General features: G+C 48.0%; 1 protein-coding gene across 1 annotated transcript in view; it reads right to left on the bottom strand.

Annotated features, from left to right (window-relative positions):
* The window catches only part of FRMPD3 (FERM and PDZ domain containing 3), a 78080-nt gene that overhangs the window by 20253 nt on the left and 41806 nt on the right, over positions 1 to 16021 (bottom strand). The window contains exons 7-12 of the mRNA XM_039233545.1: positions 14794 to 14925; positions 13286 to 13405; positions 9287 to 9423; positions 8833 to 8959; positions 6704 to 6793; positions 4835 to 5014 (exon numbers count right to left, since the gene is read on the bottom strand). Coding sequence (XP_039089476.1) covers positions 4835 to 5014; positions 6704 to 6793; positions 8833 to 8959; positions 9287 to 9423; positions 13286 to 13405; positions 14794 to 14925 — 786 coding nt within the window. The remainder of the gene's footprint in view (positions 1 to 4834; positions 5015 to 6703; positions 6794 to 8832; positions 8960 to 9286; positions 9424 to 13285; positions 13406 to 14793; positions 14926 to 16021) is intronic.

Genomic DNA, 16021 nt, shown 5'->3' on the forward strand with positions numbered 1-16021 from the left:
GTTTAGTTTTGAGTGAGAGAGAGTGAGAAAGGGAGAGGCAGAGAGAGAGAGAATCCCAAGCAGGATTCATACTATCCGCACAGAGCAGGATCCATACTATCAGCACAGAGCCCAAAGCAGGGCTTGAACCCATGAACCTTGAGATCATGACCTGAGCTGAAACCAAGAGTTGGACACTTAACCAACTGAGCTACCCAGGCACCCCTAGGCAGACTATCACTTTAAGGCAGTGGTTCTCAGGGCAGGCACATGCTACAATTACCTGGGAAGCTTGAAAAACCTATTTACCTCAGCCTCACCCCCAACATTCTGCTTTAAATGGTCTGAGAGGAAGGGCCCAGGCGCCAGTGTTTTTCAAATCTCCATACATGATTCTAATGTGCAGTCAGAGCTGAGAACCACTGCTTTGAGTGAATAATCTTAGTTTCACCAGGCCCTTCCAGAATATCCCCAGAACAGAGTGGCATGTCTAGGAGGAAACGAGCCAAGTCTGGTTTCTAACTTCCATATTCTTCACTATACCTCATGTAGTGGCATGCTGGTAAATATTAAACAACCAGTTCTGTGAAGTCCTGATTTGTAGTGTTGGCCTATTTCCCTGGTGTATATACTTGAACCATGGCCACTTTCAAGTTATCAATGTGATGTTACTGAATGCAGAGTTGGGAGAGCTACACCTGTTTGAACTGGCTCCATCATGACACTGACCCTAAGGATAGACTCCTACTGAGACCAGGGAAGCCATTCTCCAGCAGGAAGCTCCCCAGACCCTGTCCCCACAAATCCTTCCCTTTGTTCACATATATGGAGAGAGGCACCACTCAGTAGCCATAGGTATTGCTGATATAGAGTGCCTCCAGGAAGCTTCCTTAATCCTGGAGCTAGAGCTTTGCCTTCCTCTGTACTCTGATATGCTCTTGGTACCTCTTCTAATGGCACTTTCTTGGGCATGCCACGTATTAGCAAACTTCTTTTTCTCTATAAAACAGAAAGCTTCTTGAGGGCAAGGAGCAATGTTTTTCTTTTCATTTCATGTTTGTATCTCCTATTGGGATTTAGCATGCTTCCTAGCAAAGGTAAGTTCATACTAAAGGACTGTCAAATGATAGCCTGGATCTTTTTTCTCCCTCAGTCTTCCTCTTTTTCTCCCATCACCATATTGTTGATCCTACCTCTGCTGATTTACCTGCGAAAAGTATAAATACCATCCTACTTATTTATTTATTTATTTTTTAACAAATAGTTTATTGTCAAATTAGTTTCCACATAACACCGAGTGCTCATCCCCACAAGTGCCCTCCTCCATGCCCATCCCCCCTCCCCTCCCACACCCATCAGTCCTCAGTTTGTTCTCAGCATTCAAGAGTCTCTCATGGTTTGCCTCTCTCCTTTTCCCCCACCATTTCCCCCCTTCTTCTCCCCCTTGTTCCTCAGTTAAGTTCCTCCTAATCCTCCTTTACGTGCAAACATATGATATTTGTCCTTCTCTGCCTGACTTATTTCGCTCAGCATAACACCCTCAAGGTCCATCCATGTTGCTACACAAAATACCATCCTATTTAATAGGGAACTGAACTGTAGTGATACACATAGCAGACATCTCTGATGTCTGATGATGCGTCTTATCTTATGTCATAAAACTTGGGTGTGGGCAGAACATTTATCAGTCAAATTGTATCTTTAACATAGGGTATGATGGTTCCCTACTTGAAGGAATCTCACCATTATGTTAGTTTCCTGTTGCTTCTGTAACAAATAAACTCAGTGGCTTAAACAATACACATCTGTTCTCTTACAGTTCTGGAGGTCAGAAATCGGACTTGAGGGTCACTGGGTTAAAATCAAGGGTAGACAGGGCTGCCTCCCTTCTGGAGGCTCTAGGAGGGAATGGATTTCCTTGCCTTTTCTAGCTTCTGGAGGCCACCCACATTCCTTGGCTCCCGGCCCCCTCCTCCATCTTCAAGGCCAACAGGTTGAGCTGAGCCCCTCTCACATCACATCACATCACATCACATCACATCACATCACATCACATCACATCACATCACATCACATCACTCAGACCTCCTCTTCTACCTCCCTCTTACTACTTATAAGGACCCTTGTGATTACACTGGGCCCACCTGGATAATCCAGACTAATCTCCCTCTCTTGAGGTCATCTGATTAATTCCACCTGCAACCCTAACTCCCACCCCCACCCCCACCCCCGCCACATAACATGGCATATTCACAGGTTCTGGGGATTAGGGTATAGGTATCTTTGGGGGGGGGGCTATTGTTCTGCCTAGCAGAAACATGGAAATACAAAATGGGTAATTCTCCTGTGGTTTTCCATATGCATTGTATTTTCCTGCTTAAAGGAGGGCATACCTGAACTATCCAACACCTGTTGGTTGCATCACCTAGCTATTTGCTGTTTCCCACTCAGCAAAGTGCAGCCTTCTTCTAATCCCCCTCCATTCACCAATGTGATGCCCCGTATATCCCATAATGTGGCCTCTCACCTCTCCACCCACCCACGATTTGGACCCTCTGTGTGCTGCATGCAACGTGCATAGCCCCGGACTTCAGTGTTCTCAGGATATAGGGAGCAGGCAATAAGGGTTAGATATAATAAGACAGACGTGTTGCATGTGCAAGAGAGGAACGTGTGTGGGCATACGCATGCACATGCTTAGTGATTCTGTATGTTTCACATTCGCTCTTTTTCATTGCTGACCCTCCAACCAAGGCCCTGACCTTATCATGTCACCCCGGCACTAGTGCCACGATCCCCTCCTTACCTCCCTGGCTTCATGCTAGCTTTTGCCTTCGAAGCTTTTAACCAGCTTGGTCTGCCCACCCCCAATCTAACCAATCTTTTTTCTCGTTATTCTCCTTTCCAGCCAAGCAACTATGCTTATCGACCTGCACATATGGCTTGCTTATTTCCATGCTTGCTCTCTGCCTGTGAACACATCCCACTTCTCTCTGCTAATCCATGCCTATCACTTCAAGATCCAGCTTAAAACACCTCTTGTGGGAAGGCAGTCTGGTTAACCCCTTCCTATTCTCTTGTTCCACATTCCACACCATACTTACCTGCAAAATTGACCTCCTAGTAACTTTTGTTCATTGCTGTTTCGCTTTTGAAAAAAACAACAGGTTGAGTACAGGTTTTTGAGTACTTACTATGTATCAGGCAGTGTTCTAAGACTTTTTATCTATGTTTTCTCATTTACTCCTGAACAACAGCCTTTTGAGATAGGCATTCCATTTTGCAGTTGAGGAAATTAGTGTTCAGAGAGGTTAAGACACTTTTTGAAGGCCACACAGGTAGGTAGCAGTAGAGCTGGGATTTGAACCTGGTGTGTCTGATTCCAGAGATGCATACGTATTCTGATGCTGTGTTACTAAGGCAGGTCATGTGTCTTTGTGAGTCTAGTCTCCCCAGTAAGAGTGTGGTCCCTCCTGGGCAACATTCAGGCCCAGACCTGTGGCTGGATCGCTCCTGGAAATGAGAATAGTGCTCCTCACTCAGCCAATACCGGTGCCTCCCAGGACTCTGGACCCAGAGGTCAGTGGTTCTCAAACCCGGCTATCGTACAGAATCACTGGGGAACTGAAAAGTGAATAAATCCTGATTCCCAGGCTGCACCCTGATTAATTCAATCACAGTCTCTGGAAATAGGACGTGGGCATCTGCATTTTGATAAAGCTCTCAAGGAAATTCTATTGAGCAGCCAATGTTGAGAATCAATTTTACAACATTGAAAACGACTCATTTGGAAAACTGTTTCTCTCTTTTAAAGTCCTTTCATTTCTCAGGAAGCCACATCTATCCTGCATGTCTTCGGGTCCTTCTTGTCCCTTCCCTACCTGTCCATTTGGCTTTTTACCCAACAACATCTGAGGAGGGCAGAGATCATTGGTTGAGGAAGTGGCCACAAGCCAATTAGATATCAGCTCCAGGCAGGTTCCTAAACCAATGGGAATACTAGGAATCACAGGTGGAAAAATTAACATATTAAAGGTTTCTGGGTTTCACAAAGACAAAAATAAATAATTTGCTCTTTTAGAAACAGCAAACACTCCATCTCTTAATCTGCCAACAACATCTCTCTCTGGGAAATCCTTTAAGAAAGGGAAATTGCACCTCCTCTAATAGCTTCCGCCAGCTGGCAGGCAGGCCTGCCCCCCACCCACACTGGTTCCTGGGTGTTCAACATGAGAGCCATGGAGGGGGCGGCTGACCACGGCCAGTCTGAAGGAGCTGATCTATGGGAAAGGTTCTAAGAGCTGGACTTTGGAAGGTAAGATGTGGGCTAGGCTCTGCCTGCCCCCCATCTCCTCAGGCTTCCGTGGGTCTGTCCACATATCCAGACACTTCCTCCTCCACGACTGCCTATGAAAAGGTGCCCCAGCTGGTGTGCACATATCCTTTCAGCCTTGGGGGTGACCAGGCAGGGCCCGGGAGGCCTCTGGCCTGGAGGTCTCTGGGCTGGACTATGTATCCCACTGTTCCACATGAATGTCTTTTCCTATACATGCTGTGACACAAGAAAGATTGGGAAGCGACAGCCCGGGGGAAGCTCCGAGTTCAATTCCCCTGCCCTCTGTTGAAGACTTCTTGTGGGTTGATCTGACACTTCCCAGCCTTCTCCAGCGCTGGCTGACCCTAATGTGGGGTCAAGACAGCATGTCCCACGGAGTTGAGAAAGGAAAGAAAGATGAGCCCAAAGGGACCCTGGACCTGAATCACTCTCACTGAAGAGGCTCAAATGCTCTTTACTTCTTCCTGTGTTCCTAAGTCCTGTCCCTGGAGAGAGGTAGCTCCTCAAAGCTGGGCTTACCTTGGCATCCATGATGCTGGTCTCCACCCGGGCCACGCCCTGGTTCTCCCGGAACAGCTGGATCTTGCTGATCTTGCTGAACTCGGACAGCACAGTGGTGAGGTTGGTTTTGAGGTCAATAACATGGCTGATGCCGTGACGGGGTCCCACGAGGAGAGTGGTGGCTGACTGCTTCTCGTCCTAGTAGTACCCAAGCGTGGCAGGCAGCATTCACAGAAAGCAGGGCAGAGGAGGCGGCCGGCGAGGCAGGAGGAAATAGAAAAGAGGCATTGAACTGGTTCTGCTGGGAGGTCTGGAAACATCTGAGGCTTCGTGCCAGGACAGGAGGACAACCTCGAGGGGAAAATGGTCTGGGACGTTCCTGTCCCCAGGGCAGGGCCCCAGGTCACCGGTCTAAATGGACACCTTAGTCTTTACAACGGGCTGAGTGACATGGGCAGTGGCAGGGTTGGCTCTAGCAAAATTGTGAGCTTTGTTTTTAAAGCTCTGCAGCATCTTCTTCCTACCAAGCCCCAGGGACTTTCCATTTGGGCCACTCGGGGGCCCCCACCCAGTGCTCTGCCTGAACAGGTGGCATCCTGCTTTTGGTCTTTACCTCCCCACCCAAGAGCCACTTAAACTCACACTCCCCACCCAGTGCCAAAAGCAAAACTGCCAGTCACTCCCGCCTAAGGTGTTAAGGAGTTGATTGGGTGCTTAATAGCAGGGTCGGGCCGGGGGCGTCTCCCTCCCTAAGAAGCTATCTGCCCTTTAACTGGCACTCCAGCAGTCTTAACCCAAAGGAATGGCAGAATGGCCCACAGTGGCAGGGGTGGTGTGTGTGTGTGTGTGTGTGTGTGTGTTGAGGGGGGAAGGTAGAGGGAGGGGGCAGCAGGCTTTCAGGGATCTGCAAATCCAAGTCTGTAAATGTCTATCTCTGCACCTGGTGGGCTGGATTCCCTTAAGTGGTCCTGACAGGCTGCTCAGCACCATCAAGCCTTGGCCCTCTGCTGGCCCATTCCCTGGAATTAGCATCACCCCAAGGAACCTCTTTACATATGCTCTAGACACTTTGATAAGCGGCTTTCCATCAGTGTGCCCCACGAGCATGACAGCGTGCTCCCCAGAGTATGACAAGCACCTGGATCCAGTTCGCAGGATGATTTGAATTTCCTTTCACCACAGCTCACTAGGGTGAATTAGCCTGGGGTACAGGTTTGGGGGGAACCAGCTGTGCCTTGCTAGAGAGGGGTGTTACTGCAGTGGGGGGCCCTGGGCAGGTAGGGGGAAGTACAAAGACTCAGAAAGCCTGGCGTGTGGGACCACATCTGGTCCACTGCCAGTGTTTGTATGGCCCACAGACTAAGAATGCGTCTTACATTTTTAATGGTTGGAAAAAATTCAAAAGAACCATATTTTGTGCCATGTGAAAATCACATGAAAATCACATTTCAGTGCCCATAAATAAAGAGATATTGGAATACAGCCACGCTCATTTGTTTATGCATTGTCTACGGCTCTATTCACGCTACAATGGTGGCTAAATAGTTGCGACAGAGACCTGGGTGGCTTGCAAAGCCTAAAATAGGCAGTATCTAGCTCTTTATGCAGGAAGTTTGCTGACCCCTGAAATCGAGGAAAAGGGACACAGAAGGCTCATGGGGGGTATATCGAAAACAAACATGGCCTCCTACTTTACCATTTTACCAGAGGCAGGACCAGAGCACCATAGGAAGGGAGAGGTAGAAAGAGGAGGAAGAGGAAGGAAGTTCTTTAGAAATATTTGCTGACAGAGGATGCCACCTTAAAGCTGTAGTAGAGTCTCTCCTGGCCCCCACCCAAGCACAAGTACACACCAGGGGCTCCCTCCCGACCAGTGCCCTCACTGACCAGGCCCACAGTGTTGAACAAAACGCCCGTGAAGGTCGGAAGTTCATTCAGAATTCGAAGATACTGGAGCTTTGCCTGAATTGCAGAGCCCTGTGGAAACAACCCATCCAGAAACATAAGAAGCCTGAGTTGCACAGGAAAAGTAAACCTGAGTTCTCAGGAAGGAGAGTCAACATCTTAGGACAGGTACTAGTCAGACTAGTCAGCAAGCTATACTGGGAGTGTGAGGACACCGTCAGAAAAACTGCTGGAAGGTTCCAGTTTGGACAACTCTAGCATCCTATCTCCCTTTCTAAACTTTTCTCCTACCTCCTGATCCTCGGGCCTTCAAAACCCAGCTTATTCATTTTGGTCTGGGGATAATCCTAACACCTCCCCCTAACTCTTGACACCCTGTCTCATCTACATCTCTATCCTAAGATCCCCAATTGCCATAATTGCCATCTTGGTACTGGCCATCTCTAGCCAGGGGTCCCAATGCCTTTAATCTTCAGCACCCCCAAGCCCCGATAGAAAAGTCTATCAGTGGTTCCAGCTTCCTCCAGGCATCAGAACCAGAAACCTGTGTCACACTGGGCTCCTCCCTCGTCCTCTCACCTGAGGGCCACCAGCCACCAAATCACCTTGATTGTACCTCCTAACTTCCTTTCCAGCCTATCTATACTCCTATCGCTCAGCCCCTCCACACTGCTGTTAAGGGCAGAAGCCTAAACCATAAGTGTAATCAGATCAGCTGCCCGCTTAAATCCTTCAATGGCTCCCCGATGACCCCAGGATGAAGTATAGCCCTTCTCCATGGCACACAAGGTGCTCGGGCACACAACTGGCTCCTGCCAGCTTCTCCGGCCTTCTCTCTTGTCCCCCTCCCCAGGCACGTTCCTTGCACTCTCTGTACTTGCTTATGCTGGACTATTTGAATTTCTCTCCATGCACAATATTCTCTTAGATCCCTGGGGCTTTGTACAGATGGATCTGCCTGCATGGGAAAGTCTTCCTCCCCCCTATCTCCCCCTCATCTAGATAAACTCCTATCTGTCAAGACCCAGCTCTGGCATCCAATGCACCCATTTCTGGCCTTTTCTACCTCCCTAAGGCTGGGCTGGGTGTTCCTCCTCCTCCGTGTTTCCAGGGCTCCCACGCCTGTTGCACCGTGTTGTGACTGACTGTGGCACTGTGCTGTGACTCTCATGTTTCCCCACTAGCCTGTGCCTGACTTGAGGGCGGAGAGCAGGCAGGCCTTCTTCATCTTTGTGTCTCCAGCCCAAGTAGTGGGGGTCCTCAAAAAAAAATGTTTGCTGAGGAGATGGCTGGGAGCACTGGTGTTCTCCCTCTGGGAAGAAAAAATGATTTGATTAAATATGCACAGCAAGGTAGAAATGGCTTAACTCTCTGGGGAAATTTGCATCTTAAAAGAGAAGCTAGTTGGTGATACAAGGAATCCGGAATGGGTGGAATATATGGGGGCAACTGTGTCCTGTGTCTACATCTGTGTGCTGCTTCTAGCGCCTTTCACCACCCTCCAGCCTCCTGGGCAGGAAGCACCGGCAGACCGGGAAGGGCCTGGGACCTTCAGGGCTGGAAGGGCAGGGGGGCAGGAGTCCCTCAGAGGGCATTTGAGAATGTGCAGGAGGGCAGGGCAGTGACGTGAGCCTTCCACAGGCTGCCCAGTGACCCATTATCACTTGTTGCACCAGGCTGCGCTTGTATCTCCCAGAATTCCCTATGGCAGGACTGATGAATTAGAAAGCTAATGAGGAACGGAGCAGCCATTTCCGTGGAAAATGTGCCTCCTCAGTGTCCAGTGCCGTCCACACAGTAGGTGCTCAATCAGCACCAACTAAATGCGTGGAATGATCCGAGAATTGCCTTCTCCTGCATCCTGGCCCCTTTGCTTTGAGTATCCTGGGCTCTCTCAGTGACCTGCCCCTTAGCTGTCTCTGGAGATGGCTCGGGTTTGGGGAAAATCCCTCTCCACAATCCTCCCCCATATCCAGCTAAGCTGTGTGTATACCCAAGTCAAAAACAGCGAAGAGGTTTCCCCAGAAGACCAGACCTGCTGGGAAACCACACAGGAGACCCCCACAGCCACTGAGGCCTGAGGAGGGTGCCCAATGGACGACACTGGGTACCTTGGTGCCGCTGGAAGGATGCGTTTGGTGGGCTTTCAGTTGCTGAGAGAGAGATTTCCGGAGGTTCTTCTCTTTGATGCCCTGTAGGAGGGAGGGGGGAAGAAAGGGTTCCAGGCCCCATTCCTTCCTAAAAGCAGAAGAAAAGCAAGAAATTAGTGAGAGAGACAAAGTGGGACAGAGAAAGCAAGATGGCAACACAGGAATTGGATCTGAGAGTCAGAGGGAGGGAAGGAGCCTGTGGGAAAGAGAGAGATGGGGGCAGGAGAATCACAGTGGCCACAGTTCCCTAGCGGAAGCTATAGCTCGAAGGCATCACAGTCTAGGTGTGAGGAACTCCAATTCTCACCCCCACCCCAGGCTCTCCATTCCAGAAAAGCATAGCACAGCTCAATCATTGCACTTTTTCCCTCTACAGCTATTTGCCCCCTTCCTGAAGGACCCTGGCAGAACTCACTCCACATTCTTGAGCGAGATCTTCTGACTAGGTCGAGTGGCTGAGACGGTGATATAGATGTGGAGGGCAGCAAGACCCAAAAGCATCTCCGGCTTGGGGTCCATTCCAAAGCGTTCTCGGATAACATCATTCCGACTCTGCAGGAGAGGGCGGTCCAAACCTGTCAGTTTAAAAAGGTGTTCCCTTCCCTCCCCCCACACCCCCAATCTACTCCCTTGCATCCCAGAAAAGAATCATGGTGTCAAATAAGACATCCTAGGTAAAGGGGAGGAGGAAGTTTCTGCCCTCAGGGAAGAGGCAACAGAGGGACCCTGAATCTCAGGGACAGTATTTGCCTCATCCACCAGACACTGGACAGGCTTCTCAGTGGTAGATACATATAATGGCAAGGCACAAATGGGCAGAACATCTAGGTCACTGCAAAAGTGACACATGGCACCACTCTCTTTCTTTCCTCCTGTTACAAGAGGACTTCCTGCCTTTTCTTGGAGGCTTAAACTCACTCCCCAGCCACACAAGGGTCCTCTACTAGCTCAGATGGGAATAAAGAGAGACCTTGGGAAGAGTTCTCCATAGGGCTCTAACCCAAAAGCCCAGGATGAGACATGGATTGCAGGGATGGGGCAGATAGTTTGTTCCTTGGGGTCTGAGTGTCAAAAGCAGCAATGAGTCAGTCTTCCCTATGTTATCCTAAAGGGGGTCCCCTGGAGCTACTGGCCAAGTGTACGACAGCCCCCAAGCCCTGAGGGTCAGAGTCCCAGCTATTGATGATTCAGCGCTGGTTAGACCAGCTGCCCATTTTGGTGAGGTTAAACCAGGATGAGCTAAGGCACTAGGGAGCCACAGTGGTATCACTACAGCATAGGAGAGAGTGGAAAAGGAACGCTTCATCCACGATCATTTATGTAGAAAATCCAATGGAATCTATAAAATACCTATTAAAACTAACGAGTTAGCAAGGTTGCAGGATATAAGAGTAACATACAAAAACCAACTGCATTTCTACATGCTTACGACAAACAACTGGAAATTCAAACTAAACGTCAAAACTATTTACAGTAGCATCAAAAATATGACATAATTAGGAATAAATCTGTGAAAATAAGTGAAAGACTTGTACACCGAAAACCAGAAAATACTGATGAGAAAAATTAAAGAAGACCTAAATAATATAGAAATATATCGTGTTCGTGGGTCAGAAGACTCAGTATTAGTATGACACTGTTTAGAGACTGAAAAGAGAAGCCACAGACTGGGAGAAATAACATATCCAACAAGCAGCTTGTATCTAGGATATATAATGAAGTCCCATAACTCATTAATAAGAACATGGACAATCCCACTAAAAAAGGAGGCACAAGATTTGAAAAGACACTTCACTAAAAAAGATGCATGTTGGCAAACAAGCACACACAAAGATGTTTAACATCATTAGTCACTGGGAAATGCAAGTGAGATGCCACCGAGATGCCACTGAGTCCTACTAAAATGACTAAAAAGAATACCAACAACATCAAGTGTTGGTGAGGATGTGGAGAAACTGGAACTCTCATACGTGGCTGGTGGGAATGTAGAAAATGGTACCACCACTTTGGAAAACAGTACTGGAATTTCTTTAAAAAAATTAGAGAGATAGATCTGCTGTATGATCAAACCATTCCATTCTTAGGTATTTGCCCAAGAGAAAAGAGTGTCAAAGACTTGTGCATGAATGTTCGTAGAAGCTTTGTGGTAGCCCAAACCTGGAAACAACCCCAATGTCCATCAGCAGGTGAACTGATAAAAAATATTTTGGTACATCCATACCGTGGAATACTACTCAACAATGAACTGGAATGGGGTAATGGTACACACAACAACAAAGATAAGTCTCAAAATCATGCTGGGTGAAAGAAGCCAGACCAAAATAAATGTACAGACTGTATGATCTCATTTATATAAAACTTTAGAAAACGTGAGTCAGTCTATAGTGACAAAAAGCAGGTCAGTGGTTGCCTGGGAATGGGGGGTGGCGAATTACACAAAAGCCTGACCAAACTTTGGGGGGCAACGGATATGTTCAATATCTTGATTGTGGTGATGGTTTCATGGGTATAAACATATGTCAAAACCTATCAAGTAGTTGTTTTAAGTATGTGCAGTTTGTGTGTCAGTGAGACCTCCATAAAGCTGCTCGATATAAAAAAGAAGGACTTACAGGTGAAGTCCATATCATCACGAAGGGGAGAGAGAGGGCGGACATGATCTTGACACCAGATTCCAAAATCATTGGAATTAAAAATGATGCTCAGGAGAAGAAATTTAGGGCCAACAAAATGAGAACCAACCTTATAAAATTCATAGAAGAACCACAACTCATTGCCCTCTAGAGTGCTGGTATGGGAGCCCAAGGCTGTTTGAAAAATGTTCCTAACATTTTAGATTGTTAGAAGGGCAACTATGTTTCACAGCACGTCTGCAGGTGTCGCTATCATAGAGATCATCAGAGATGAGGTTTGAGCTTATTTTTCTCCTCTCATCAAGCACTCTGTATGTTCCATGGGCACCTAAAAGTCAACACATCCCCCAAATGATCTCATCTTTTTCCCAAACCCACTCCACTACATGTATTCCTTAACTTGGAAAGTGATACCACCTCTATCAAATGCTCATTGAGTCTAAGCCCATTGATTCTATCTTTTAATTATCTCTTGAATCCCACCCCACCCCATCCGTCACTGCCCTGGTTATGGTCCCCATCATCTCTCCTCTGGATAACCATAAGAGCTTCCTAGCTGGTGTACTTCCTTGGCACTATGTAACCCTTCAAAGTTGCTCATCTGACCAGGCCACTCACTCTCCCTACAACATTTTTATACCCCCACCCTACAGCAGAATTTCTTTACCCAGGCTACACATTTGAATCACTGGAAGGATTTAGAAAATATTAATGCTTGGAATGCATTCCTATAGATTTTGATTTGGTCTTGGGTTGAACAGAGCTTTTATTTTCAAACCTTCCCAGATAATTCTAATGTGCAGCTAGGGTGAAGCCCCACTGCCCTAAAACAGTGGTTCCCAAACTCCACTGGGCATCAGAATCCCTTGGAGGGCCTGTTAAAACACAGGTCTAAACCATTTTGAAGCCTGTGCCTGTCGTGATGTGTCAAGCCTTTCACTACCTGCTTCCCGTCTCTCCCATTTCATTTCTTATTGCTCCTTACCTCACATTCTGAACGCCAGGTAAATAAGTTACTCACAGTTGTCTCATCAGAGCATGCTGTTTCATGCCACCAAGGCTTTGTAGCTGCAAGTCCCTTTGCCTAGACTGTGCCCCCTCTGCTCCATGTCTGTACACGGAAAACTTCTACTCGTCCCTCAAGGCCAAGAGCATGCATGTATCCCTTCCTCTGTGAAGTCTCCACTATCCTCCATCCAAAAAGAGTCGGCAAACTGCCTCCTCCTGGCTGCTCCGACTGACACTGCACCCTGCCATCATCACAGGACTGTCCCACCGTTTTGGCTTTACTTGTGCGTATGTCTGTTTATGAGATCTAGCGAGCTAGGGCAATTCGTTGTTTACCTTGATTAGCAGCACCTAGCACAGGGCCTGCTCCAGAGTCAGTGCTCAGCAAAAGTTTCTCGATGAACTGAATTGGGAATCATCTCCTTAATGGAGCTAGGCGTTGGGGGTTGCCTCCCCCCACCCCCGCCCCACTACCCAAATGGGCTCAGTAAACCTTGGGATCCTATGATGGTGACAGAGTTCCTTGGGTTGCTTGTTCCTGAAAAACTGATGAGATCTGTCTAGACAGAGAGGGGACTTGAACCACAGTCGGGTCCGGTTACCAGGCTAAACAACTTGGCCATGGCCTATGATGGCAGCAGAAAAAGAAAGGGCCTTCAGAGCTACCTGGAGATGGAATAACTTACATCGTGACTTCACAGTGAGGGCAGAACAGCCTGACTGCTTGTTTGTCCACTGGTCTGTCTGTCTGTTTATCCCCAATCAGACTCTACCTGGATGTACAGGTACTCGAAAGCAGCAGGATCCCGACGCAACAGCTCCACGGGGTCTTTGGGAAAGAAGCTTATTCGGAAGAGGCATTTCATTCCTTGATAGTGTGTCCGCTGTACCACCTGAACCCCAGGGATGAGAGGTGGGAGGAAAAGACATCTGGGAATCAGTGGCCGTAGCGAAGAGAGCCAGCGTGGTGACCCGTCAAGGTGGGACTTCGGGTGGAGGTGGGGTGCTGCTTACCACTGTTTCCCCCCTGGCCTTTTCCAATTATCCTCAGAGGAAAGGTCTTTGTCACCCTTCTGGTCCAAAGGGGCTAGAATTTTTGAATCACTTAACCAGGACATGGCCTTCATCAACAATTGGGTCTAAGGCCCAAGATAGGAGGTGGGAAGAGAGGGCTCCTGGGAACTTCTCTCTTTTCTCGCTGTGAGGCCAATGCCTTTACCTTGCAGAGCAGCTCAGCTGCAAATTTCTGATTAAAAGCCAAACGAAAGATTTAAAATCCCATTTGGAGGTACAGGTAAAACAAGTTGGCAATATATTGGTAATTGCTGAAGCTGCCTTGGGTAACGAGGATTCATTATACAATTCTTTCTACTTCTGTGTATGTTTGAGATTTCTTTCTAATAAAAAAGTTTAAAATCCCATTTGGCAAAAGAGACCAATTGGATTCAAAGGGCCTCTTGAGGGGCTGGAGGTGCTTAGGCCCCCCTTCCAAGCTACCAATCTTCCCTTTACAGGTGGGAACGTAGGAGTGTCTGGACTACATTTGGCTCAGAGATAAACTTGAAGAATTTCTTTATATACAATCCCTTCATTGTGTGTGTGTGTGTGTGTGTGTGTGTGTGTGTGTGTGTCTGATTTTGGTTTTTGCTTTGCTTCCATGTAAGTATTTCCTCCCCAGCTGTCCCTCTCCAATTCCTCCCGTCCCTCTCTGGGAATACTGGTTGGCCCTGGCTGGCCTCTCTGACTCTTCTTAGTGATTCACTGTTGGTGAAATGCTAGCCAGCATTCCTGGGCTTCCCTGGCCTCTCTCTTCTACTCTGACTTGGAAGTTGATGTGGGTGACATGCTGCCCATTCTGGGCCCCATTCAACCCATTCTCAGCCCGCACTTATCCCTCAGTGGTCTCAGTTCGCTCCACTTGTTGACCTTTTCATATTGAAGCCATCATCTGAAGGCCAAGTTTCCTCTCAGAGGTAGGGGGACACAGGAGGGTTGACACTGCTGTTCATGTTAGCATTCCGGGAGCCACACAGTGACTCACTACCCCACACCTTCCCCACTAGAGACCAGGACTACCAATCTTCATGCCCTTCTTAGGTCATGAGGAACATCATCGAAAGCCTGCTGGATGTGGTTAGTATAGACCTCACTGAGAACTGTAATTTCTGGGATCGGGCTAAGCAAATCGTTATGAATTTTCCAGAAAGAGAGTGCCTGGCGTCCTCTTCTCTAGTAGAGGCCACATGCAAAGTTCTCAAGCCAGGCCAAAGGAGTTACTTACGTAAGCCAGGGGTTGCTTGTCCTGGAGAAGCAGGAACTTGTGGTTCTGTTCTGGCCCAGCATACTCAAGGACAAGAGCAAAGTGCTCAATGTACCTTAGGGAAAGACGGTCCTGTAATGTCACAATCACATCCTGTGGAAGAGAAAAGAGCCTTGAGAGGGAGATACATTCCAGTTCTAAGCCACTCTCAGCACCAAACACGGGAGAGGGAGACTGAACACCAAGAAAGATGGTCCTGGGGAGGAGGCTGAGGCCGGGGAAGTGGCCAGAGACACAGGCCTTTGTGGTGGCCCAGGCATTCTCCAGGATGAGGAGAATGACCCATGAGTACTTGGGCCCTGGGGAACACCAAAGGGTGCAGGGGGTGGAGGGAGGTGTTTATGAACTTGGTCCAGCCAGGCATATGACAAAAAAAGGTCATGGCACTCCCTCCCTCCCTCCCTCCTTCTCTCCTTCCATTCAACAACATGTTTTCTGAGTGCTTATTAAGCAAGCCATTGAATAAGGAAGGCATGGTGCTGGTTCTTCCCTCACCTTACATAACTCAGAATGTTCACTGTAGTTTGTTTATCAACTCTTAGGAATTAACAAGAGCGAGAGCCACAATTATGTGATTAAAAAGTAGACTATTTCTGGATTCATAATCTAAATTGAATGACTCGAGTTACTGGAAGGATGTTCATTTTTGATCGTCGCTGGCTTTTAGAGACGATCAATTTAGCAACTTGAAAAATGTGTTCACGCAGAGGAACTATGTCACGTGTCTTGTGTACAGTCATAAATCTGACTCCTGGGCTCTGTCTGCTCTGCTGCCCTACTTTTAATATTAGGATGTCTGAAAACATATCCTTGGGGGCTGCCCAAATGTCAGTTTTGAGACTTCTGCCATCTATTTGCTGGGACTTGGGCACACACCAGGCTCCAGTGCGCGTGTTCATGGAGTCAGCCCGGCTCAGCCCCCCAAAGGCCAGAAGGAAGGAAGCTTGGGAACGCCAAGCTCCCTTACAGCTGGAGTTTGCCAAACAAGCCCCTCAGTGAATAGGAAATGACGCTTAGCCATTCAGATGTTAGGCTGGAGACTGGTGGGTACTTGAGAGTATCTCTTTGTATCATCCAGTGATCACAGAGGCGCCAGTGTTGCTGGAGCTCTGGCAGGGACAAATGGGGTTTTCTTTGCAGTTCGGCTGCATTTGGAATTGTGGATGGCTAAGCCGGCGACTGCCAACTG

The sequence above is a fragment of the Hyaena hyaena genome, unplaced genomic scaffold (genome assembly GCF_003009895.1).
Source record: "Hyaena hyaena isolate Hyena2069 unplaced genomic scaffold, ASM300989v1 scaffold_77, whole genome shotgun sequence".
In the NCBI taxonomy this organism is placed as follows: Eukaryota; Metazoa; Chordata; class Mammalia; order Carnivora; family Hyaenidae; genus Hyaena; species Hyaena hyaena.